The following is a 26,436-nucleotide window of genomic DNA, read 5'->3' on the forward strand; positions in this document are numbered from 1 at the left end:
TTCAACCAGACTGATTCCTGGGATGTCAGGACTTTCATATGAAGAAAGACTGGATAGACTCGGCTTGTACTCGCTAGAATTTAGAAGATTGAGGGGGGATCTTATAGAAACTTACAAAATTCTTAAGAGGTTGGACAGGCTAGATTCAGGAAGATTGTTCCCGATGTTGGGGAAGTCCAGGACAAGGGGTCACAGTTTAAGGATAAAGGGGAAATCCTTTAGGACAGAGATGAGAAAAACATTTTTCACACAGAGAGTGGCGAATCTCTGGAACACCCTGCCACAGAAGGTAGTTGAGGCCAGTTCATTGGCTATATTTAAGAGGGAGTTAGATGTGGCCCTTGTAGCTAAAGGGATCAGGGGGTATGGAGAGAAGGCAGGTACGGGATACTGAGGGATGATCAGCCATGAACATATTGAATGGCGGTGCAGGCTCGAAGGGCCGAATGGCCTACTCCTGCACTTATTGCCTATGTTTCTATGTTTCCATGTTTGAAATCAAGGAGGAGGTGGTGTTGGGGCTCTTAAGGAGCATTAACGTGGATAGATTCCCATGGCCTGATGCGATCCATCTCAATTTATTCAGAGGAGCAAGAGAAGAGATTGCAGGTGCCTCGACAAAGATCTTTGTGTTTTCTCTAGCCACATGTGAGGTCCCAGAGGGCTGGAGAGTCACCAATACTGTTCCTTAGTTAAAGAAAGGAAGTAGAAATAATCCAGGAAGTTATTGGTAAGTGAGCCTTACCCATCAAGTGTAGAAGATCATGAGGGGAATAGAAAGAGTAAATACTCTGGGCCTTTAACCCAGAGAAGGGAATTAGGAACCAGGAAACACAGGTTTAAGCTGAGAGGGGAAATAATTAATGGGAACCCGAGGAGTAACTTTTTCACACAGATGCTGGTGGATATATGGAACGAGCTGCCAGAAGAGGTAGTTGAGGCAGGTACTATAACAACATTTAAAAAGGCATTTAAATGGATAGGAAAAGTTCAGAGGGATACCTGTCTAACGGGCAGATGGGACTAGAGTAGATGGTACATATTAGTAAGAAGAGGTATATTGGCCTGAAGGACCTGTTTCCGTGCAGTATGACTGTGATTTGCATGAATTAAAGGGCCTACATCTCTGTTCAGATTGAATAATGTGTAGAAAGCAGACTTGGCCAGGGCGGCAGGATGAATGGTAAATCAAATGGCATTGCTTTCTCAGGCACGTGGAGTTTGGCGGGTAATGTTTTCTCTCAGATTCGTCGCCCATGAGAGTCCCTTGATAATATGTTAATATTCTTATTAATATTCAGTCTTCTGCTGAATATTAACAAGAATCCAGTCTCAACTTACTGTAGCTTTGCTGTGGCAGCAATCAGAATACCTGGCAATCTTGAACTCTTTGATATGTGCATTTACACACCTTAGCTGCTCTCACCCTTTTTGAATATCATGCACCACACTTAACATGCGGTGATCATTAAATATCCTAGCACAGAAGCAGTTTATGGATGTTGGCTGGTACCTGCAAAGCCTTGTTTCTGCTCTTCAAAACTCCAATGTATGTACATTGTACAATGTCTCGATTGTAATCATGCATTGTCTTTCTGCTGACTGGATAGCAGGCAATAAAAGCTTTTCACTGTACCTCGCTACACATGTCAATAAACTAAACTAAACTAATTGTGCATCCACCCACACAGAAAGCTCTAACTTAACAGTAGGCAGGAATCCAAAGCCCATAGATAACTGGCATGTACTCACAGCCAAACTTTCAAATACTGGAAATAAACATTATAGAAAGAGAAGTGGCGGGTAAACTGGAGAGGCAAATTTCCTCATTATTTCTTATGGGCAGCGACACACTAAAATGTGTGGCCACATCGGCTGCTTCAATTACATCCCAATATTTGCACTTCCAGTGTTCTTACAAAAATATCCTTGAGATGCCCAGACACATATATTTTATTGTGCTACCAATAACATTTTGGATAATTCAGTCCAAACTGGACAGGATCCAGTTCAGATCCAATGGAAGTTGATATTCTTTTCAATCGGAGGGATTCATGATGATTGCTGCAAGCTGGCGACCTAACAAATCTGTCAGCATAGGTATAAGCAAGAGGAAACAAGTCCTTAGTTGATTTACTGTAACACAATGTCAAGAGTTCAAAACTGAGAAATTCCAAAGAAACATGGGAACATTTCACACTGTTGTACTATTGATCCACAATCCAAGTCAATAAACTCACTGACAATTCTATTGAATTATTTTTTCTTTTTCATGTATTCCAATCAAGAAGCCAAGCTTCCTCAATGAGTATGGTTTGAAGTCGAGCCACAAGACCCTTGAGGGACACCATTGAAAATGACCAACCAAGCTGCTGTTAATAATGCATCATTTAACAACGTGCTTTAAATTAAAGCAAAATAAACATGCAGCATCACGAGATTATATCACACATTGTAATGAAAAAATGCTTCAAATACCTGGATACAGGTATATAGATTTAAAGATTCACGGGTCAGCCACAGTCTGAGTATCAGCTTCCAATAGACAGATCAAAGTTTTTAAGCCTTAAGTTCAAGAGTTCTATTGATTACTAACCTTCTGCCACATTTTGATGAAGAAGATCTCTTGCGAAAAGTTGAAGTAAACGTTGGTGTCATATGCATCATCTCCAGCATTTAAAATGGTCACATTCACCGAGATGTTCTTCACAGCCCCCAGTGCTAGAAAAGACTTGTGGCCATCAAAGCTGAAAAATATTAAAAACAAAATAAATTATAATTTTGAACTGTTCAGAATTATCACATTGCTGCTGTTGATAGAAGCTTGAAACATTTTCCTTCAGTAAAAAGTTTCAGAACCTGAAGGTGAATATTCACTGATATCTTGTTTAGTAACAATAGCCCAAAGTAAATTGTTTCCATTCATGCGTCATGATCGCACAGGAGTTAGTGTTGTAACCTCACAGTTCCAGGAACCTGGGTATGATCCTGACTTTGAATGTTATCCATGTGGACTTTACATGTCATAGAAACATAGAAAATAGGTGCAGGAGTAGGCTATTCGGCCCTTCAAGCCTGCACCGCCATTCAACATGATCATGGCTGATCATCTAACTCAGTATCCTGTACCTGCCTTCTCTCCATACCCCCTGATCCCTCTAGCCACAAGGGCCACATCTAACTCCCTCTTAAATATAGCCAATGAACTGGCCTCAATTACCTTCTGTGGCAGAGAGTTCCAGAGATTCACCACTCTCTGCGTGAAAAATGTTTTTCTCATCGCGGTTCTAAAGGATTTCCCCTCTGTCCTTAAACTGTGACCCCTTGTCCTGGACTTCCCCAACAACGGGAACAATCTTCCTGCATCCATTAAATAATATCTCCAAATGGCATGGAAATCATGCCAATTATTTCTGAATATACACACGGGTAAATGGTCATATATGACCTTTGTTGCAAAGTCGTGGAACCACAACCCTCTTATTTTTCCATTCTCTTTCTTTCTTCTCTCTCCTTGTCTCTCTCTCTCCCTCTCACTCTCTCTCCCAGCATCTCCCATTTCCTACAGTCTCAAGTTTAGGAGGGAAGAGAGGGTGAAATATTAGGAATACGAATGGGGTAAACAGAACACACAGAGAGACACTACTGTCAAGGATATGCATATTTGGAAAATTATTGAGATACATATCAATCACTTATGAACGCTTTGTGAATACCAATTGTAAATCAATTCTTCTCAGACGAGCAGGCCTCCGGTTCCAAAAGCTGACCGTAAATACAGTAAACCCATCAAAATTAGAAACTGATGCCATTAAACCTGTTGGATAAAATGTAAGGAATACCATTTTGGAATATTGATCAATCTGGTGCATTTTGAACTCAGATATTTCAAATATAATCCTCTATGTTACTGAGAGATGTCAGGTAGAGTACAAATTGGAAAAGGATGAGTTAGTTTTCTTTATCTGAAGCTTTCCAGTGCAAGCAGGGATGGGCTACTGTTCAGAACAAGCTAAAAGCCACGGGCAGCGAATGCCAGACAAACTTTTTTTAAGTTGTTTTTGTTTATTCCTCACTCTAACTAGAGTTATAATGTTTGGATTATCATTGTGATCATAAATTAGAGTGTATAAAAAGATACAAGTTCAATGTGGGAACATTGATTGGGCTGGTTTCTTGAAAAAAGAATATGTAAAAAGACAAACGGTTACTGTTAAGGCAAATCGTGAAACGGAGAGGTTTTTATTGAAGAAAACTGGCAGAACATTTGACTGGAAAGTATGAAAATTAAAGGAATTAATAGTTAAAGAGTTGGGGGGGGGGGGGTGGAAGAGGGCTGAGTGTTATAAATTGCTTTCCCATAAATTATGACACATGGTTCAAACGCAGAACATTAAACAGGTTTCCTCCTAGTGTCTGGAAAGCCAAGTGCTGGGTGAATGGAATATTTAGACTGGAGCTGCAGTGTCCCAGCTGGACAGCCCCTTCAACATTCGATTTGCATTTAACAAGGATGTGAAGCGGCATTTGAAATGATAAATTTGGCCAAAACCTTCAATTGGATAATGCTTTTTATCAATACTATAATAATCATATCCAATTAAAAGAACTTTTCTGGAGTAAGTCACGCTACTAACAAGCTTTTCAAGGTTATTTCACATCACAACTTTTATTTCATTTGTTGACAAGACGTGAATGATATTTTATGATCACACGTGACATGTCACAGTGAAATTCTTTGTTTTGCATGCCACACACAAAGTATGTGAAGAGTCGCCACATACGGGTGCTGAGAATGACTCGAGCAACAGTCATTTACTATCCATCTTTAAATGCGCTACGTGGGGAGGTCCCTGTCATCGGGGACTGCTCAGTCGGGGAAATAAATTGGTAGTTCACAGAGAATTGGCCAGTGTTATTGAGTTATATACCATGGAAACAGGGATTTCAGCCCAACCTATTCATACCGACCAAAGTGACGATTTACACCAGTCCCATTTGCCTGCGTTTGGCCCATATTTCACAAAAACTTTCATATCCATATAACTGTCCAAATGTATTTTTAATGTTATTGTACCTGCCCCAACTACTTCCTCTGGCAGCTCATTCCATATGCCCATCCTCTGTCTAATAAAGTTGCGCTCGAGGTCCTCTGTCCCCTTGGTTTTTGAGTCTAGTACTTGTGCTCCAAGATCTCTCCATTCCAACTCTCTTCTGGCCCGTACCATTCACGGTGTTGGTCCTGCCCTGGTTTGACTTTCTACAAGGCAACATCTGCATTAAACTCTATTGGCCATTCCTCAGCTTACTTGCCCAGTTGATCAAGATACTGCTGTAAATCTCGATAATCATCTTCACGATCTACGATACCATCTATTTTGGTGTCATATGTACACTTACCACCACCACCCACAGCAGCACCTTCCACCTTCCTGTGTTAAAAAAAACCCTACATATCTCCGGATTTGCGCGGGGGGGGGGGGGGGGGGGGTGGATGGTGGAGCCTGCGGCATCACCACATGCTCCCCCACTAACCACCCCCTACACACACAGGGGGGGGTGGGGGTGAGGAGACGGAGTGGAGTGGGCGGAAAAGAGGGGGAAAGGCAAGGGGGTGGGGAGGGGTGGGAAGTGGGGCATACTTGGGGGGGAGGTGGGGGTTAAAAAAGCGTACTTAAACACGACGAAATGTAAGAGGAGGAGGGGGGAAAGGGGGAGAGAGAGAGAGACGTCGGCGATGCTGGCGCTCCTGCGTGGGGGAGGAGTGGGGGTAGGAAGGGGGGGAAGGGAGGGGGAGGCGGAGGAGGAGGATGAGGGGAGAGTGGGTGAGGGGAGAATGCGAATGGAGAACTGAGGGGGAGAGCAGGCCCTCCCCTGGGAGAGAGGGAGAGAGTGGGGGACTTTGTTTCGAGAGGGAGGGGGAGAGACATGGAGAAGCCTGTTAATTTTTGAGAGACTTGGGGGGGGGCGGGGGGGGGGGGGGGAGAAGGATTTGTGGGAGAGAGGGGGGAGATAGAGGGGGTTAGAGGGGAGAGGAGAGGGGGAGAGGAAAAGGAAATCTCTAGGGACAGGGAAAGAGATCTCGGAGTAGAGGGGATTGAGCGTGGCAATGGGTGGGGAAGAAAGGGGGGGGAAGGGACGGGGGGGTGATTTGAGGAGGTTGGGTACCAAGTGAGGGGGGTCTGCTTGGGTGTGGTGGGGAACCCAATAGAGGAAGGAGTCTAAGGATTGGAGATGGGGGTGGTAGCCAGAGGAGGGGGGGAGCCTCCCTCAATTGCAGCCGCTCCCCTGCCTGCTGCAGCAGTGGGAGGAGAGAGCGGCAACTTTGTTTCGAAGTGTGGGGAAGTGAAAAGGGGAAGGAAGGGAGAGGGGGAGGGGGGGGGGAGAAGAGGGAGGGGGTGGAGAGGAGGATCGGTGCCGGTGAGCGAGCGGGCTGCGAAAAGCGATGAGAGCCCGGGGGGGAGAGAGAGAGAGAGAGATCTCTAGTAGCTCTGGGAGATTGGGTCGGACTCTCTGCATCTCTCTGGAAACCCGAGTCGAAGCGGACAGCAGCAGGGGGGAGCAGGATAGGAGCGGTTAGCCGGGGGAAGGAACGGTTAGCAGCGGGAGATATGGAATTCAAGACTTTATTCTTCACAAACAAAGTCAGAATGACCGTTGGTGTAGGATTCGAAGAATGTTGTCGAAATGCTAGCGTGCGAGGTGCGTGCACCAAAGCTCTCGGCAGCTTTCTGGAATTCGGTAGGGGGGGCCTGCAACGTCACACACACACTAACCACCCCCCACACACACACAGCGTGCTCCCTCTCTGGGGACGCGCGGTCGACCCCGGTGCAGCCGTCGGCTGTCCGCTGCCTGGGCCGTCTTGGCCGGGCCCAGGAGCAGACGGACAGGGAGACCCCTCCCCCCTCTGTGCCCAGGTGTAGGGAGTGCGGGGCTGGAATGTGGCTGGGGCTTGGGGAGCAGCCCCTTTGGATGGTCGAGTGGGGGCTGCGGCCTCTCACACTGCATGTGCAGGTGGGGCCTGATATCTTCCTCGCCGGGGAGATGGCGGACGGCTGGCTTGAGAGGGGGGGGGGGGGGGCAGGTTGGAGAGGGGAGTGAGGGAAAGAGAGAGAAAGGGGAGAGGTGGAGACAGAGAGAGGGGGGGAAGATACAGAGGGGAGAGGGGGGGGAGGGGGGGAGGGGGGAGGGAGAGATGGGAGGAGAGAGAGCGGGGGCTGAGAGGGGGAAGGGAGGGGGAGGAGGAGGTAGGGAGGGAAAAGAGGGTGAGGGGTGGAAGGGGAGGAGGTGGAGGGAGGGGGGGGGTGGAGGAGGGGTGTGAAGGGGGTGGAGAGAGGGGGGGTAACGGCCAGCCGCCACAACCGCCATGTTCTATGATCAGGCAGGGGAAACGGACGGGATTGAGAAGCAAGACGATGGCCTCCGGTGAGCAGGCGGCTGTGAGTGAGCAGGCAGCTGTGAGCGAGCGGCAGTGACCTCCGGATCTGCAGAACGCTTGCTCTTTCTGCACGTTTTGAATAACGTGGGGGGGGGGGGGGGGGGGGGAGGAGGGGGGAGCGTAACGTGACTCGTAGGAAACAGCGCGCATGCTCGTTGATAGCTGAATTAATCCAGAGTGGCTGGGGGGCGGGGCCACGAGCAAAGGCATTGTGAGGTCAGCAGCTGGGCAACTGTTATATTTTTTTTAAATGTCCGTTTGGTGATAATTTTTTGTAAAAATCTCAGGAAAAAATTCACCAAATTTACAGAGGAGCGGATTTTCGAAATCATAAGGAAAATTTCAACCAGAAGTAAAAATTTGAACGTTATTGTAACATTAGTAGCTGGGCAGTGGTCAGATTTTAAAAAAGGCCAGATTGGTCAACAATTTTAATAAAAAAGTTGGGAAAAGAATGTACCAAATGTACAGAGGAGTGGATTTCTAAAATCACAAGGTAATCTGTGCAGAAATGTCCCCATTTCGGCGTCTGGTTTTCGAGGAGATATGTTTCACAGGAAAAAAGACGCGCACACACACACGCACACAGAATTTTAATATATATATGATATGATTTCCCCCTTACATTCAATGTTCCAAATTGCAGCACCTCAGATCTGCTCAGATTAAACTCCATCTGACATTTCTCTGCACATTTCTGTAGCTAGTCTGTGTCCTACTCGATACATTGACAGACTTCCTCAGTCTATGGCCCGAGCAATGTTGGTGTCATCTGCAAACTTATAACTAACCCAAATACAATTACATCCAACTCATTTATACATATCACAAACAATAGGGATCTCAGTTCAGATTACTTCGAAGCTCTACTGATCACAGGCCTCCTCAAAAAACTAAAGTTATAAGACACGACCTGCCAAATACAAAGCCTTACAGATCTCCTAATTAACTAATTCTCTTTCAAATGGGTGCAAATCCTACCCCGAAGAATCCTCTCCAATAACGTGATATCATATTAATTGCAGAAATGATCAAATGTTCTGAAGTTAACTGAACTGTTATATGAATAGTAAAAAGGGAAAAACTTTCAAACTATTGAACATTCAAAACATCTTATTCCAAATAACAAGTTGAAATAACATTTGTTGGCAGTGATTTGATAATTATGAGCTCAGTCTGCACTTGAAAGTGCTTATTTTCTTCCTCTGTTTTCATCTATTTTGAAGTACGAGGTGGTACTGTATACTCTCAGCAACATGCATCCCTACCTAAGCCTGCACTATATTGCAATTCACTTCCTTTCCAAGCAGCATTGTACAGAAATGGACAAGTGGACCTGACGGAAACAAATCTCAGTGCGAAAGACTGTCTGACATTTGAAGTGTTTGATAAAATCCCAAATGAAAGGCTGCTGAGCAAAGCTGAGGAAAAGTAACAAAGATGAAGCCAATTTCTTATTTACACTGCTAAGAATAGAAGCAAAAATTCTCAAGCCATTTGGCTCCAAGGCTGTAAGATCATCGCTGATTAAACATTTCATTCCTGGCTTGTCCCATGTCCCTTGATTTCATTAAATATCCAGAAATCTATAAATCTCAGCTTTGCATACAATTAGAGTCTGGACTTGCACAGCCATAGAGTAGTGAATTTAAAAAAATCACCATATTCTGAGTGAAGAAAACCCCCCTCATTTCACAACTGCCCCATATTTTGTGACTGTAACTCTTGATCCTAATTCCTTAGCCAGAGGAGACTTCTTCCTCCTTCATCCATGTTATCAAACATCCTGAGAATTTTGTATGTTTCAATGAGGGCACCCCTCATTTTTCTAAGTTCCAGCAGACAACAGAGACGTAACCTACTCGATATCTTTTCCAATGACAACCCTGACTAGCCATGAACTAGTCTTTTGAATTTTTGCTGCAATTAGTCTGCATGAATTGTTGGAGACCAAATCTTTATTTATTAATTATCCAGAAGCTGGACTTGTTATCAAGGCCAATTTATTCCCCGTTACTCACTGTGAAGGTTGTACAATAATCTTAGTGTGCTCTAATCAATAGACAATAGACAATAGGTGCAGGAGTAGGCCATTCGGCCCTTCAAGCCAGCACCGCCATTCAATGTGATCATGGCTGATCATCCCCAATCAGTACCCCGTTGCTGCCTTCTTCCCATTTCCCCAGACTCCGTTATCTTTAAGAGCCCTATCTAGCTCTCTCTTGAAAGTATCCAGAGAACCGGCCTCCACCGCCCTCTGAGGCGGAGAATTCCACAGACTCACAACTCTCTGTGTGAAAAAGATTGCGGACCTATGAGGCATCTTTACTAATGTACCCAAATCCTTTTACAATAGAAGCCAACATCACATGCATCTCCTGAGTGACCTCCATATTAGCTGTCACTGACTTGTGTACAAGGACAACCAAGTCCCTCTGAGCACCAATATTCCCCAACCTCTCACCATTTAGAAATTACCCAATAATTCAGTTTTCCCTTCCAAAAGTGGATAGCCTCACATTTTCCACTTTATACTTCATCTGGCGTGTTGATGTCTACTAATTGAGTTTGTGATAGAGTTGTAAGAAACAGGACTTCCAACTCACTACAAACACACTGACCATTGTGTTCTTCTATACTAATCCTATTTACTTGCATATATTGGTGATTCCAATGTTGATCTTTAGTTCATTTTAGTTTAATTTAGAGAGACAGCGTGGAAACAGGCCCTTCAGACGATCCGACATACTAGGGACAATTTACAATTTTACCGAAGCCAATTAACCTACAAACCTGTACACCTTTGGAGTGTGGGAGGAAACCAGAGCTCCAGGAGAAAACCCGCACAGGTCACGGGGAGAACATACAAACTCCGTAAAGACAGCATCTGTCATCAGGATTGAACCCGGGTCTCTGGCATTGCAAGGCAGCAACTCTACCGCTGTGCCACCATGTCACATTTTTCTAGATACTTCTAAAATGTTGTGAGAGTATCTGTCATCACCACCTCTTCAAACAGTGCATTGTAGATTCCAATCACTCTCTGTGAAAAAGAGTTCCCTCTCAGGTGCCCTATAAATCTTCTACCACTTACCTAAAACCTAACCACGCTTGTCTTAGACACTTCCACCGAGAGAAAAATAATTTTACTATGTAATCTAACCTAAGAATATGTATCCATGAACCTGTCTAATTGTTTTTTAAACGTTGCAATAGTCCCTGCCTCAACTACCTCCTCTGGCAGCTCGTTCCATACACCACCCTTTGTGTGAGAAAGATACCCTGCCATAGAGTGAGTGCAGAGATGGTTCACCAGACTGATACAAGATACAAGATACATTTAATTGTCATTTGGACCCCTTGAGGTCCAAACGAAATGCCGTTTCTGCAGCCATACATTACAGACACATAGACCCAAGACACAACATAATTTACATAAACATCCATCACATTGCTGTGATGGAAGGCCAAATAAACTTATCTCTCCACTGCACTCTCCCCCCCCCCCCCCGATGTCAGAGTCAAAGTCAAAGCCCCCGGCTGGCGATGGCGATTGTCCCGCGGCCATTAAAGCCACGCCGGGTGGTGCGAGGTCGCACACCGGGTTCTTGATGTTAGAGCCCCCGGTGTGCGCTCGCAGAGTCCCGCTGCCATTCCAAGCCTCGCGGGGAGGTGATGTAGGCCCCGCTCCAGGAGCTCTTCAACCCCGCAACTCGGGCGGGGGAAGTCGCCCTGAAAAGCGGCTCCCGGTACCCGCGGGCTCCCGGTGCCGCTGTCCACAGACCTGCCGTTGAAGCCTCCGACTCTCCGGTCGAGCCGCAGCAGCAGCAGCAGCAGCGCTCCTCCACCGCTCCACCCGCTCCGGACTCGGCCAGCCCCGCGACGGCGACGGTGAGTCGTCGGCACCAGAGTCCCCGGTCTCTTCCTGTTGGAGGCCGCTCCTCGTTGCAGCCCCAACGATAACGGAAACCCGACAAGAAAAAGGTCGGGTCTCCCGTGCAGGGAGAGATTTAAAAAGTTTTCCCCCCCCCCCCCACCCCCCCACCCCCCACCCCCCCCCCCACACACACACACCAACAACAAAAATAACAAAAACTACATAAAAACATAGACAGAAAATAATAAAACGCGGACAGACTGCAGAGGCCGCTGCTGACCAGAGTCGCGCCGCCCACCGGATTCCTGGGATGTCAGGACTGTCTTATGAAGAAAGACTGGATAGACTTGGTTTTATACTCTCTAGAATTTAGGAGATTGAGAGGGGATCTTATAGAAACTTACAAAATTCTTAAGGGGTTGGACAGGCTAGATGCAGGAAGATTGTTCCCGATGTTGGGGAAGTCCAGGACAAGGGGTCACAGCTTAAGGATAAGGGGGAAATCCTTTAAAACCGAGATGAGAAGAAACTTTTTTCACACAGAGAGTGGTGAATCTCTGGAACTCTCTGCCACAGAGGGTAGTCGAGGCCAGTTCATTGGCTATATTTAAGAGGGAGTTAGATGTGGCCCTTGTGGCTAAGGGGATCAGGGGGTATGGAGAGAAGGCAGGTACGGGATACTGAGTTGGATGATCAGCCATGATCATATTGAATGGCGGTGCAGGCTCGAAAGGCCGAATGGCCTACTCCTGCACCTAATTTCTATGTATTCCTATTAATACAATAATTTTCAGGTAATGAGGAAAAACTAGAGGGATTGAGTTTAATTTATTATTTCCACCTGTACTGAGGTACAGTAAAAACCTTTTGGAGCGTGCTATCCAGTCAGCGAAAAGACTATACATGATGACAATCTGCAAATTTGTAAATTGTGTTGGATTTATATTTTTCAGCAGTCATGAGTGTATAATGAGTACAGTAGGGGGTTGAAAACACATCCAGGTGGGGCACCAGAGTTGAGGATTATTGTAGATGATTTGTCACCCATCCTCACTGATTGTGGTCTGGTGGACAGGAAGTCGAGGAACCTGTTGCAGAGCGACAGAGCAAGTTGCATGTGTTTGGAGATGAGCTTGGATGGGAATAGTATTGAAAGCAGAGCTGATATTTGCTTGGTGGGCTGGATTTAATGCGTTCCATATCCAGCCTCTCAAAGCACTTCATGATGGCGGATGTCAAGGCCACTGGACAGTAGTAGTCATTAAGCATGAGATCTTGTTTTTCTTTGGCACTGCAATGTTAGTGGTCTTCGTGAAGCAAGTGGCTACCTCAGATTGGAGGGGAGAGAAATAAATGATGTCCATGAACATTCCTGCTAGTTGGTGTGCGCAGTTCCAAAGGGCGTGACCACGGACTCTGTGCTGACCAGTTGCATTCCATGGGTTCACCCTCAGGAAGGCCAATCTAACTTCTACAGCAGTGACCCTAGGAAAAGGCACGAGTTTGACGGGACAGATGTCATTGGCCTGTTGGTCTTCTGCTCAAAGCGAGCGTAGACTGTGTTAAGTTCCTCAGGGAGGGCAGCACTATCATCAGCGATGCTGCCTGACTTTGCTTTGCAGCTATTTATAGTATTCAGGCCTTGTCACAGTCTGCGGGTGTCTAAATAATTATGCAAGTTTGTCCCAATATTGTCTCTTGGCATTCCTGATGGCTTTGCAATGATTGCTGCAAGCTTTCTTGTACTGGCTGCCTAGGATCATTTGATTTGTACGCATCTTGGCCTTCACCTGGGAATCTCCCTCATGGTTCATCCATGGTTTCCCGATGGGAAACAGTCAGACTGTCTTCTTTAACACGTACTCCCCTATGCACTTGCTGATGAAGTCAGTCACGGCAGTGCTGTACTTATTCAGGATGGCCAGAGATTCCCTGAATAGTCCACTGACTCAAAGGTGTAGGATTTATCCATGGACTGACAGCTTGCTCTGCTGGCAATTAGAATTCATTGAATGGGGGGAACGGCCTTCTTCTGTGCTACAATGACTTTATTTTTTGGAGCACAGGAGGATGAGGTGTCAAGGTGTTTAATATCATGAAGGAAATAGATGAGGAGGACTGGCCAATTTTTGTGCCTTCCCCACAGTGATGAATGCTGCAGTGGATGTTTGTGTTAAATTATTAGTGTGTTTTTGTGTGTTCTTTTTCATTGTACCGCTGCTGGCGAATTCACTTCACTTGCACTTTATGTGCAATGTGACGAATAAAACTGATTGTATTGAAAGGGAATAGGGTAGATTCACAGAGTCCTTTACCCAGAGTAATGGAATCAAGAACCATAGGACATAGAATTAAGGCGAGAGGAGAAATGTTTAATAGGGTCTTGAGGGGCAAACTTTTTTAAACACAGGGTACTGGGTATATGGAATGAGCTGCCAGAAAAGGTAGTTGAGGCAGGTACAATAACAAGATTTAAAAGACATTTGGACTGGTACATGTAATGGAATGATTTAGAGGGATATGGGCCACACATAGGCAGGTGAAACTAGTGTAGATGGGTATCTTGGTTGACATGGTTGGGCCGAAGGGCCTGTTTCCATGCATTATGACTCTATGGAAGTGGTATCTATCTATACCATTACTAAAACTCTCATCTTGACCACTGCGTTGCAATTAAATTTGCGCCAAAAAGCTACCCTATATCGCAAGGATTATTTCGCCACCTTACTTACCGTTCTCCTCTGCTCCAAGCCACCAAGTTTTGTTTCAATCGGTGAAATATGAGAAAAGTTATGAAGATTTAAAAAATCATGAGATCAGCAGATTGGTTTTCTCGCCTGTCAGTCACCATGAAGGTACAGTGGCTTGCAAAAGTAATCATACCCCTTGAACTTTTCCACATTTTGTCACGTTACAACCACAAACGTAAATGTATTTTATTGGGATTTTATGTGATAGACCAACACAAAGTGGCGCATAATTGTGAAGTGGAGGAAAATGATACATGGTTTTCAAATTTTTTTACCCCCTTCCCCCTTCCCCAATGTGTCCCACTTAGTCTAGTACTATTTAAATTACAGGAACTTGCATCCAAAAGCCTAACCACACATGTCCTCTGAGGAACTTTACATAACCACATTTTTTTAAGTGGTTAGAAAGACATTTTTTTTGTTAGAAAAACATTTCTTACTTATTTTTAGTAATTGTGACTTTGAAATGACCATGTTACAATAAAAATGAACTGGTTACAAATCTGTCTTTTTTTCCCTTATCTGGTTTAACTGTGACTGTAGATCAACTAGTGTTTTCTGAAATGGCCAACCAACCCACTTATTTCAAAGAGACAACAATTTGCCGGTATTAATGAATAAGAGAGAAGCTGAACCCATTAGATATTTTAAGAATTTTGTTTTTGCTGAACTCTGGAATAGCTGAGGAAGGATAAAGTGGACACAAATGTCTTTTCTCACCCCTACTTAGCTAATGAACACCAACCTAAAATGAGCAATGCTTTTTCATAATTTTATCACTTAATACTGAGCATTACGTCAAAAATTACCCACGGTTTAGAAAAATGGCAGCATTTTAATTCTACATTACAAAATTTCTGTTATACGGGTATAACAGAATATAAAGGGTAACCTTGAGGAAAACAGATATAATAACCAATGTAAACTCAGTGAGAAGCCTTTCTGGGCAGTTAACATGCTGACAGTTGCTCAAAATTGGATGTGGTGCTGCCCTGAAATTGTTTGAATTTCAACACATACCTGGACAGGAACAGTCTGCCCTGAAGTTGCAGATCAGCAGCACAGTCATCTGATATACAATTTCTTTCAAAAACAGTCTGTGGAATGATTAAAAAAAAATTAAAGATTAGTCAAACAACATTATTTACTGAGTTTAGCAGAAAAATGAAATGCAATATTCAGATGAACAGCACTCTAAAATGCTTTCCAGTCACATTTTGTATTTTTCAGTTACATGTAGATAATTTTCGCCGCTTTCAGAGTGTTTATGTTGCAACTCCCAGGCCCCTCATATTATGGAGTTGGTTCATTTCAAATACAATGGATTCCCAGTTCTTCGCAGGGCCATTAGGTGGTGCAGCAACACACAGGCACAGCTGTGTTTAAAACTTGCTGAAGGACGTACAGGAAGCCAAAAGGAAGGGCCAGGCGTGAGGTAGGCTATGAAAGCTCGGTGATTCAGCATGCACAGAGCACAAAAAGGAGGCCATGGAAAAGCTGATGCTTGGACCAATCCAAAAGGAAAACAAGCATGACCAGCCCAAAAAACCAGCTGTGGAAAAGCAAGGAGCCAACTGGTAAAGCTCAGAAATATGAGATCACACACTAATTTAGGGAAAGAATGGTGTATCCAAACAGTTTAAAAACATTTTCTGAGTGAACATAACATTCACCACAATCGGATTAAATTAATTATCTCATTAATCACATTATTTTGGCATTATGTAGCTAGTAAATGATTGAAACCCAAAAATTTTGACAAAGGTCAATCTAGTGTCTGAGAAAAATCTCAATTGTTTATATTCAATTGGTTTATTTGCTTGTCATACTTTTTCTTTTCGCTCAAGATTTTTAAACATAGCAATTCAGTAGAGGACAGCTAGTCTTGAATTCTTAGGCAATCCCTCAGGATCAGGATGCCTTGGACCCTGTCCAGGATTTTGCGGGTTCTTAGATGTTTAATGAGGCCAAAGTGCGAACCGCAGACTCCTTCATATATATCTGGAAAGGGTTCTCCGGGACCCACAGCATGGGAAGATAACGTGGGAAACACACAGTAATATACCCTGTACAATTACTTTCAACAACTGTTGCCCTCATCAGGTGCAAGTGAAGGCTAAAAGCATTGTCATACAGCATGGAAACAGGCCCTTCAGCCAATTTGCCCATGCCATCTAAGATGCCCCATCTACACTAGTACACTAGCCTGCATTTGGCCCGCGAACCTCCAAACCTTTCCAACCCATGTACCTGTCCAAATATATTTGAAAGGTTGTTATAACACCTGCCTCAACTACCTCCTCCGGCAGCTCGTTCCACCTACCCATCACCCTCTGTGTGAAAATTCTACCTCCCGAGGGAAATTCACCTCCATCATTCTGACCGCGGTCTACATCCCACCCCAGGCAGACGTCCGTCTGGCACTGGAGGAGCTGCACGCCGTGGTCAACAAACACCAGGCGTCTTACCCCGAGGTGTTTACCACCATAGCGAGGGACTTCAATAAAGCAAACCTTACGAAATTGCTCCCTAACTTCCACCAACATGTCTCCTGCTGCACCAGAGGACCAAACACCCTCGACCACTGCTACACCACCATTAAGAATCGCTCCATTCCTCGCCCTCACTTCGGTAAATCCGACCATACCGCGGTGCCATACCGCGGTGCTGCTTCTTCCTGCCTACAGGCAGCAATTAAAGAGCGCACCCCCAGAGGTGAGGACTGTACAGAGCTGGTCGGGGGGACAGAATAACAACTCCAGGACTGTTTGGAGTCTGTAGACTGAGCAATATTCAAGGACTCGGCAACGGACCTGAACGAATACGCCACAGTCGTTACAGACTTCATTAAGAAATGTGTGGAGGACTGCATCCCAACAAAAACCTTCCGAGTGTTTCCCAATCAGAAACCTTGGATGAACTTTGAGATCCGCACTCTCCTGAAGACCAGACACCGGGCATTCATGTCTGATGATACAGTGGTCTACAAGAAGTCCAGATACGACCTTGGTATGGCCATCAAAAAGGGCAAAAGGGACTTCTGCTCCAAGCTGGAGGATGAGACAGATGTTCGGCAGCTGTGGCGGGGCCTGAATGCCATCACCTCCTACAAGGCGAAACCAGGAGGCAGCTCGAATGTCGGCGAAACATCACTCCCTGACGAGCTCAATGCGTTTTACGCACTCTTTGATAGGGAGAATACTGATGTGCCTTCCCGAGCCCCCATTCAGTCTCAGTCACAGAGGCTGACGTCAGGAAATCCTTCAGAGGGGTGAACCCTCGAAAAGCACCTGGAGCTGATGGTATACCGGGCCGTGTTCTAAAAACCTATGCAATTCTCCTGGCTGGAGTTTTTACGGACATTTTCAACCTCTCACTTCTGAGTTCCGAGGTCCCCACCTGCTTTAAAATGTCATTAATAATACCGGTGCCCAAGAAGAGCAAGGTGACGTGCCTCAACAACTATCGACCAGTGGCACCAACGTCGGTGGTGATGAAGTGCTTCGAGAGGTTGATCATGGCACAAATCAACTCCTACCTCGACAAAAACCTGGACCCACTGCAGTTCGCTTACCGCCACAATAGATCAAGGATGGATGCGATCTCGCTGGCCCTCCACTCCGCTCTGGACCACTTGGACAACAAAAACTCAAATGTCAGGCTGTTATTCATTGATTACAGCTCGGCATTTAATACAATCATCCCCTCCAAGCTGGTTATCAAACTCGCAGAACTGGGTCTCTGCGCATCCCTCTGTAATTGGATCCTTGACTTCCTCATTCACAGACCACAGACTGTTCGAATTGGTGGAAAAGTGTCAGCGTCGATAACAATCAGCACGGGAGCACCTCAAGGCTGCGTGCTCAGCCCTCTGCTGTACTCACTCTATACTGCGTAGCGGGTCATAGTGCAAACTCCACCATCAAGTTCGCTGACGACACCACTGTTGTGGGACGTATCACTGATGGGGACGAGTCAGAGTATAGAAGTGAGATCAATCGACTGACCAAATGGTGCCAGCACAATAACCTGGCCCTCAACGCCAGCAAAACCAAGGAACTAAATGTGGACTTTGGAAGGGGTAGGATGAGGACCCACCGTCCCGTTTATATCAACGGGTCGATGGTGGAAAGGGTCAAGAGCTTCAAATTCCTGGGCGTACACATCTCTGAAGATCTCTCCTGGTCCGAGAACACTGATGCCAATATAAAGAAAGCACATCAGCGCCTCTACTTCCTGAGAAGATTACAGAGAGTCGGTATGTCAAGGAGGACTCTCTCTAGCTTCTACAGGTGCACAGTAGAGTTGGTTCGGCAGCTTGAGTGCCGAGGAGAGAAAAGATAGATGGGACTAGGAGGAGAGGAAAAGACTACAAAAAGTAGTAAACTGACCTCCCTACCATTGAGGGGATCTATCACAGTCGTTGCCTCAAAAAGGCTGGCAGTATCATCAAGGACCCACACCACCCTGGTCACACACTCATCTCCCCATTACCTTCAGGTAGAAGGTACAGGAACCTGAAGACTGCAACGTCCAGGTTCAGAAACAGCTGCTTCCCCACAGCCATCAGGCTATTGAACTGAAGAACGCAACTCAAACAAAACTTTGAACATTAATACCCCATTATCTGTTTATTTGCACTTTATCTGTTTTATTTATTAATGTGTGTATATATTTATACAATGGTATATGGACACACTGATCTGTTCTGTATTTATGCCTTCTATGTTCTGTTGTGCTGAAACAAAGCAAGAATTTCATTGTCCTATCTGGGACACATGACAATAAACTCTCTTGAATCTTGAAACACCTTGACACCTCATCCTCCTGTGGTCCAAAATATAAAGTAATTCCTACCATTGACTGGGGTACATAAGCACATCAAATTGCAGATGGTTGGCATAAAGAATCTTGAAAATACAACAAATACTTATAAACATATAACCATATAACAATTACAGCACGGAAACAGGCCATCTCGGCCCTACAAGTCTGTGCCGAACACTTATTTTCCCCTAGTCCCATCTACCTGCACTCAGACCATAACCCTCCATTCCTTTCCCGTCCATATACCTATTCAATTTTTTTTTTAATTATAAAATCGAACCTGCCTCCACCACTTCCACTGGAAGCTCATTCCACACAGCTACCACTCTCTGAGTAAAGAAGTTCCCCCTCATGTTACCCCTAAACTTCTGTCCCTTAATTCTGAAGGCATGTCCTCTTGTTTGAATCTTCCCTACTCTCAATGGGAAAAGCTGATCCACGTCAACTCTGTCTATCCCTCTCATCATTTTAAAGACCTTTCAAGTCCCCCCTTAACCTTCTGCGCTCCAGAGAATAAAGACCTAACTTATTCAACCTTTCTCTGTAACTTAGTTGCTGAAACCCAGGCAACATTCTAGTAAATCTCCTCTGTACTCTCTCTATTTTGTTGACATCCTTCCTATAATTGGGCGACCAAAATTGTACACCATACTCCAGATTTGGCCTTACCAATGCCTTGTACAATTTTAACATTACATCCCAGCTTCTATTCTTGTCTACTGAACCCCAATAACTAATTGAATAGAATAGAATAGTTTTTTTATTGTCATTGTAACATGAACGATGTACAACAAAATTTAAAAATGTCAGCCAGTCAGTGCACCGTTCAAACATTTCTAAAAGCTAACGATACATACAAGGTAAAATATTAAAAAGATAAACAACTAAAATAAATATGTTTCATAAATATGAGGGCTGGTGTGCTGAATCCCAAATTCTCACTGAGGGCTGTTGTGCTGCATCTCTACCTCTCACTAAGGGCTGTTGTGCTGCACCCTGGCAATACGGGAGGGCAGCATGCTGACATAGCTGGTAGAGTTGTGACCTCATGGCTCCAGCAGCCCGGGTTCAATCAGGACCCCGGTGCCAACTATGTGGCGTATTCGTGTCCTCACTATAATCACATAGCCTAAGGGTTATAGATTTTTGACAGCATAAAATAACGGTCCCCTCAGCCTACAATGTCTGTGCCAACATTTTTTGTTCATCCACGCTGATACTATTTGCCTGCAGTAGGACCGTGTTTTTCAACGCCTTTCCTATTTAATGTGTCACCTACTTTTGCAACTCGTTCCAGGTATCAAACTACTCTCTACGTGAAAAGATATCAGATCAGATACCCTGCAAAACTCCTTCCACTCACTTATGCCCACTTATTTTTTTATACCGCTACCTGGGAAAAATGATTTAGATTATCTACCCTCTCGAAGCCTCTCATAATCTTTTTACTTCTATCGTCGCCCCTCAGCTGCCTTAATTCCTGGGAAAACAAACCCATCTTCTCTTAATTTCAGTAAAGTCCTCCAATCCAAACATCCTAGTGAATCTCCTCTGCACTCTCTCCAGTACAATCACATCATTCCTAGAGTGTGGTGAGCAGAACTGCAGAAAATACTCCAACTATTGTTTGAAAACTTGCACAAAAATGTCCCAATTCATATGATATATACTCTCTTCACAGCCTTATGACCTATGTTGGTACTTTCTGGGAACTATGGACTAGGACATCTTGGTCCCTCTGTTCATAACCATTCCTCATCCACTACCATATGTCGTACCCCAATTTAACAACTAAAATGCATCACCTTGTATTTGTCAGGATGAAATTAAATTCTGTCTGCCAATGCTCTGCCTAACCTCGATGTCCTGCTATAGCCTTAAACAAACTTCCTTGCACACCACTCATTTTCCTGTCATCTGCAAACTTACCAATCATACCTCCAAGTTGTTAATATAGACAGTATCGCAAAGTAATCCAGTAAAGAATTCCGCACCAATCAATGTGATCACAGACTTCCAATCAAAAAAGCACCCGTCTATCAATAGCATCTGCTTCCTATCACAAAGTCACTTTTAGATCTAATTAACCAGCTTGCCCACGCTCACAAGTTATAGGAGTAGAATTAGGCCATTCGGCCCATCGTGTCTACTCCATCATTTAATCATGGCTGATCTCTACCTCCTAATCCCATTTTCCTGCCTTCTCCCCATAACCCTTGACACACGTTCTAATCAAGAATTTGTCTATCTCTGCCTTAAAAATATCCACTGACTTAGCTTCACAGCCCTTTGTGGCAATGAGTTCCACAGGTTAACTATCCTCGGACTAAAGAAGTTCCTCCTCACCTCCTTTCTAAAAGAGCACCCTCAAATTCTGAGGCTATGACCTCTGGTCCTAGACTCTCCCACCAGTGGAAACATCCGCATCCACTCTATCTAAGCCTTTCATTATTCTGTAAGTTTCAATGAAGTCCCCACTCAACCTTCTGAACTCCAGCGAGTAGAGGCCCAATGCTGTCAAATGCTCATCATATGCTAACCAAGTCATTCCTGGAATCATTCTTGTAAAACTCCTCTGGACCCTCTCCAGAGCCAGGACCCAAATTTGCTCTCAGGTTGCCTTGAAATACCCACAAAGACTCATGGTCCTTAATTAATTTGACTCTTTCATATATGTACTCCAGGTGTTCCAGTTTCCTTCCAAAAATTATAGACAATTTGTCCCTCGTGTGTAGGTGGGAATGTGTGGAGAATGAAAAAAAGTTGTCCATTTCTCTCCACAGATGCTGCTTCTCCCACAGAGCTCCTCCCGCAGATAAACAGTTGCTCCAAATTCCAACAGTCTGCAGTGTAAATGGGTGCCTGGAAGGTTGGCATAAACACAGTGGGCCTCTGACTGTATGACACACCTAAGGCAGGTGTACAGAAACCTTAAAACATAATGAGTTCTGGTATCCGATCTAGTCGGCATAGCAAGGCCAGTTTCTGTGCTACATGACTCCGACTCCATGCCAAACACAGAGGCCTAGTGTACACAACCACAACACACAGAGTGCTCATGCACAGAAAAGAAAAAGCACACAGAGAAGGCCAGTGCACAGAGCCACACAGAAAGGCACTGTACAGAACCACACAACACAGTAGCAGCACAGTGTCACAGCTGCTAGAGCTACTGCCTCCTAATGCCAGAGACCTGGGTATGAACCTCACCTTCAGTGGTGTCTGAATGGAGTTTGTACGTTCTCCCTGTGACAATGTGGATTTCCTCTGGGCGCTCCAGTTTCCCCCCACATCCCAAAGTTATGCTGTTTGTAGGTTAATTGTCCTGTGTAAAGTGCCCTTAGTATGTAGGGGCTGGATGCGAACTAGTGTTGAACGGGTGATCAATAGTCAATGTGAACTTGGTGGGCCGAAGGGCCTGTTTCAATGCTCGTCTTTTAACTTAAATTATATTTAAACACAGAGAGGGCGGTGTACGGAACTACCACAACACAGAGTGGTAGTGTACAGAATCACACCAACACACAGAGTGGTGGTTCACAGGACCACAACTACATAGCGAGGGCCATTGTACAGAAATGTGCCAGTGTACAAAGCAACTCAGAGAAGGCCATGTACAAAAATACAACAGAACCACAATAACAAAAAGATTGCCAATGCACAGAACCACAACACAGTGGAGGCCATTTACAGAACCACAATAACACACAAAGTGCTACTGTTCAGAAACCTGTCAAAACACAGGCGGCCATTGTACAGAACTACATCAACACAGAGAAGGCTGGCGTACAGAACAATAATAACAGGCAGAGGGGTCAAATACAATGACTACTTGCATAGAAACAGAGTCCTAGAGTGATACAGTGTGGAAACGGGCCATCTACAAAACACACTGGTTACTCCCCTCAGTCACTGTAACACCAACTCTGAATTCAGCAATCATTACCAGAAAGACAGTCAGGCAGGGCAAGTGCATAGAAACGTCACCATCTACAGCTTCCCTTCCAACTCATGACTTAGACATGTATTGAAAGTCTTCCATCACCACTAAGTCTTAACCATGGGACTCTTTAATCATCAACTCCATGGGTCACTATTTTCAGAAGAAAACCAGAAGGTCACGAAAGCAGCTGACCATAACCTTCTCAAGGGCAAATAGGGATGAGCTATAAATGCTGGACAGGGGGAACTGCAGGTGCTGAAATCTTCAGCAAAGCACACAAAGTCAGGCAGCATCGCTGGAGGACATGGATGGGCGTCAGGCATGAAATGGGAGGCCAGAGTCTTAGAATAATGGATACAAACAGCATGGAAATAGGCCATTTAGCCCTACTTGCTCATGTTGACTAAGCTGCCCCATTTACAACCTGTCCAAATGTACTTTAAATGTTGTTATATTATCTGCTTCAACTACCTCCTCTGGAAGCTCATTCTATATACCGCCACCCTCTGTGTGCAGAGGTTCCCCCTCAGATTCCGGTCTCACCTTACAATTATGTCCTCTGGTTCTTCATTCCCCTACTCTGGGTAAAGGACTCAAATAGTGTATCTACTCTACCTAAACAGTCTACGCATTTATTCCTTCTACCAAAGTGCATGATCGTACACTTTGCTACCCTGCAATCCATTTGCTACTTCTTTGCCCACTCTCCCAAACAGTCCAACTGCTTCTGCAGACTCCAGTCTTCCTCAACACCACCTAACCCTCCACCTACCTTCATATATCATATGAAAACCTGGCCACAAACCCATCAATTCCATCATTCATACCATTAACATATAACATGAAAAGTAGCAGACCCAACATCCACCCCTGTGGAACGCCACCAGCCACCAACCAGAAAAGGCTCCCTTTATTGCCACTCTTTACCTTCTGCCATTCAGCCAATCTTCTATCCATGCTCGTACCTTGCCTCTAATGCTATGGGCTCCTCTCGTGTTTAGCAGCCTCAAGTGAGACATCTTATCAAGGCCTTCTGAAAAACCAAGAAAACAGCATCCACGGACTCTCCTTTCGCTATCCTGCTACTTACTTCTTCAAAGAATTCTAACAGATTCGTCAGGCAAGATCTCCCCTGAACAAAACCATGCTGACTTTGGGCGATTTAATCATGTGCTTACAGGTACCCTGAAACCTCATCCTTAATAATGGACACACAAATCTTACCAACCACTGAAGTCAATTGGCCTATATTTCCCTTTAATTTGCTTCGCTCCCTACTGAAACAGTGGAGTTACATTTGCAATTTTCCAATCCTCTGGAACTATTCCTGACTCTAACAATACGAGAAACATCACTACTAACGCCTCCACAATCACCACATTTACTTCTTTCAGAACCCTGGGTCGTAAACTATCTGGCCCAGGTGATTTATCTAAGCTCAGACCTTTTGGCTTCCCAAGCACTTTCTCTGTAGTAATAGTGAGTGCACTCACTTCTGACTTTCTTGAATTTCTGGCATATTGCTGGTGTCTTCCACTGTGAAGACTGAAAACTTATTCAGTTCATCCGCCAATTCTTTGTTCCTCCAAACTACTTCCACAATGCTATATTCCAGTGGTCCAATGTCCAGTCTTACCACTCTTTTATTCTTTATACATCTGAAAAAAAACTTTTTGTTTTATTTCATCTTTTATATTATTGCCTTCACATTTCAGCTTTTCTCCCCTTATTGCTTTTTTAGTTGCCTTCTGTTTGTTTTAAAAAGCTTCACAATTTTCTAGCTTCCCATTAAATATTGTCATATTATAAGCCTTCTTTTTAAGATCTACGTAGTTTTTGATTTCCTTTATCAGCCACGATCACCTCATTCTCCCCTTAGCATGTTTCTTCCTCTTTGGGATGAATAGATCCTGCATTTTCCAAATTACTCCCAGAAACTCCTGCCATTGCTGCTCCACCATCATTCCTGCTAGGATCCCCTTCCAATCAACTTTAGCCAGCTGTTCAAGAAGGAACTGCAGATGCTGGAAAATCGAAGGTAGACAAAAAATGCTGGAGAAACTCAGCAGATGCGGCAGCATCTATGGGGCGAAGGAAATAGGCACCGTAGCAGTCCAAAACCCTTCTTCAGACTTTAGCCGGCTCTTCCCTCATGCCACTGTAGTTACCTTTACTCAGCAGTAATACTGATACATCTGATTTTGGCTTCTCCCTCTCAAAATGCAGGTTGAATTCTATCATGTTATGATCACTGCCTCCTGAGGGTTAGTTAACCTGATCACTGCCTCCTGAAGGTTAGCTTCCCATTGAAATCTAGTTCATTACACAACAGCAAATTCAGAATTGCCTATTCAGTAGTGGACAGTTACAAGCTGCTCTAAAAAACTATAATGTCAGCATTCGAAAAATTACTTCTCTTGGGATCTAGTACCAAACCTATTTTTCCATAACGTCTACCTGCAAATTGAAATCACCCATGACTACTGTAACATTGCCTATCTTGCATGCATTTTCTACCTCCTGATGTGATTTGTACCCTATTGCCTGGCTACCTTTCTGAGGCCTGTATATACCTCCATTCCTTGTATGTAAATACTTGGGCAATAAACATTCATTCATTCATTCATTCAAAGTGATTTTACTCTTGTAGTTTCCTCCCAACACAGCTACCCCACCAACTCTGCCTGTCTTTTCAATAGGATGTGTACCCTTGAATGTACAGATTTTCCCTCTGATCCTCTTCCAGCCATGACTTAAGGTGCAGAGTGAAAGATTTAATAGGAAGCTGGGGGGGGCAACTTTTTTAGGTGGGAGGTATATTAAACGAGCTGTCAAATGAGGTAGTTGAGGAAGTTACAATCAGAACGTTTAAAAAAAACATTTGGACAAGTACATGGATAGGATAGGTTTAGAAGAATATGGCCAAATGCAGGTAGGTGGGACTAGTGTAGATGGGACATGTTGGTCAGGATGGGCAAGTTGGGCCGAAGGGCCTATTTCCATGCTATATTACTCTATGCCTCTGTGATGCCCATAACGTTGTGCCCACAAATTTCTAACTGCGCAATAAGCTCCTCTACCTTGTTTCGTATACTGCATGCATTCAAATATTATACCTTCAGTTCTGCATTCACTATGCCCCTACTCCAATTACTTCTTCATGTTGCCTGACATGGGACTCTTATCCTTTTCTAAACTTCCTGTTCTATTCATTATTCTGGAGACTTCAGAAACCTCTCCTGCACCTTCTTCCCTTTAACTCAATGCATACTTTTCCAATCTGTTGAACCCCCCACCCCCCAACTATTTCATTTAAAGCCCCATCTGCAGCTTGAGTTATGCAATTCGCCAGAACCCTGGTCCCAGCCGGGTTCAGATGAAATCTGTCCCATCGGAACAGCACCCTCCTTCCCCAATACTATTGCTAATGCCCCACCAGTTCAATCCCATTTCTCCCACACCAATCTCTGGGCCACGCGTTCAACTCTCTAATCTTCTCAACCCTTTCCTACTTTGTTCGTAGCTCAGGTACCAAACCAGAGATTGTTACTTATTTGCTTCTGCTTTTAATTTAAATCCTAGCTGCTCAAATTCTCTC

The 26,436-nt window shown here is 44.5% G+C and overlaps 1 protein-coding gene across 3 annotated transcripts in view; it reads right to left on the bottom strand.

Annotated features, from left to right (window-relative positions):
- The window catches only part of itga9 (integrin, alpha 9), a 369,220-nt gene that overhangs the window by 127,398 nt on the left and 215,386 nt on the right, over window positions 1–26,436 (bottom strand). For all 3 annotated transcript variants that reach the window (XM_055633502.1, XM_055633503.1, XM_055633504.1), the window contains exons 17-18: window positions 15,089–15,165; window positions 2,597–2,747 (exon numbers count right to left, since the gene is read on the bottom strand). In XM_055633502.1, the coding sequence (XP_055489477.1) occupies window positions 2,597–2,747; window positions 15,089–15,165 (228 nt within the window). The remainder of the gene's footprint in view (window positions 1–2,596; window positions 2,748–15,088; window positions 15,166–26,436) is intronic.

This window comes from Leucoraja erinacea, chromosome 4 (genome assembly GCF_028641065.1).
Source record: "Leucoraja erinacea ecotype New England chromosome 4, Leri_hhj_1, whole genome shotgun sequence".
NCBI lineage: Eukaryota > Metazoa > Chordata > Chondrichthyes > Rajiformes > Rajidae > Leucoraja > Leucoraja erinaceus.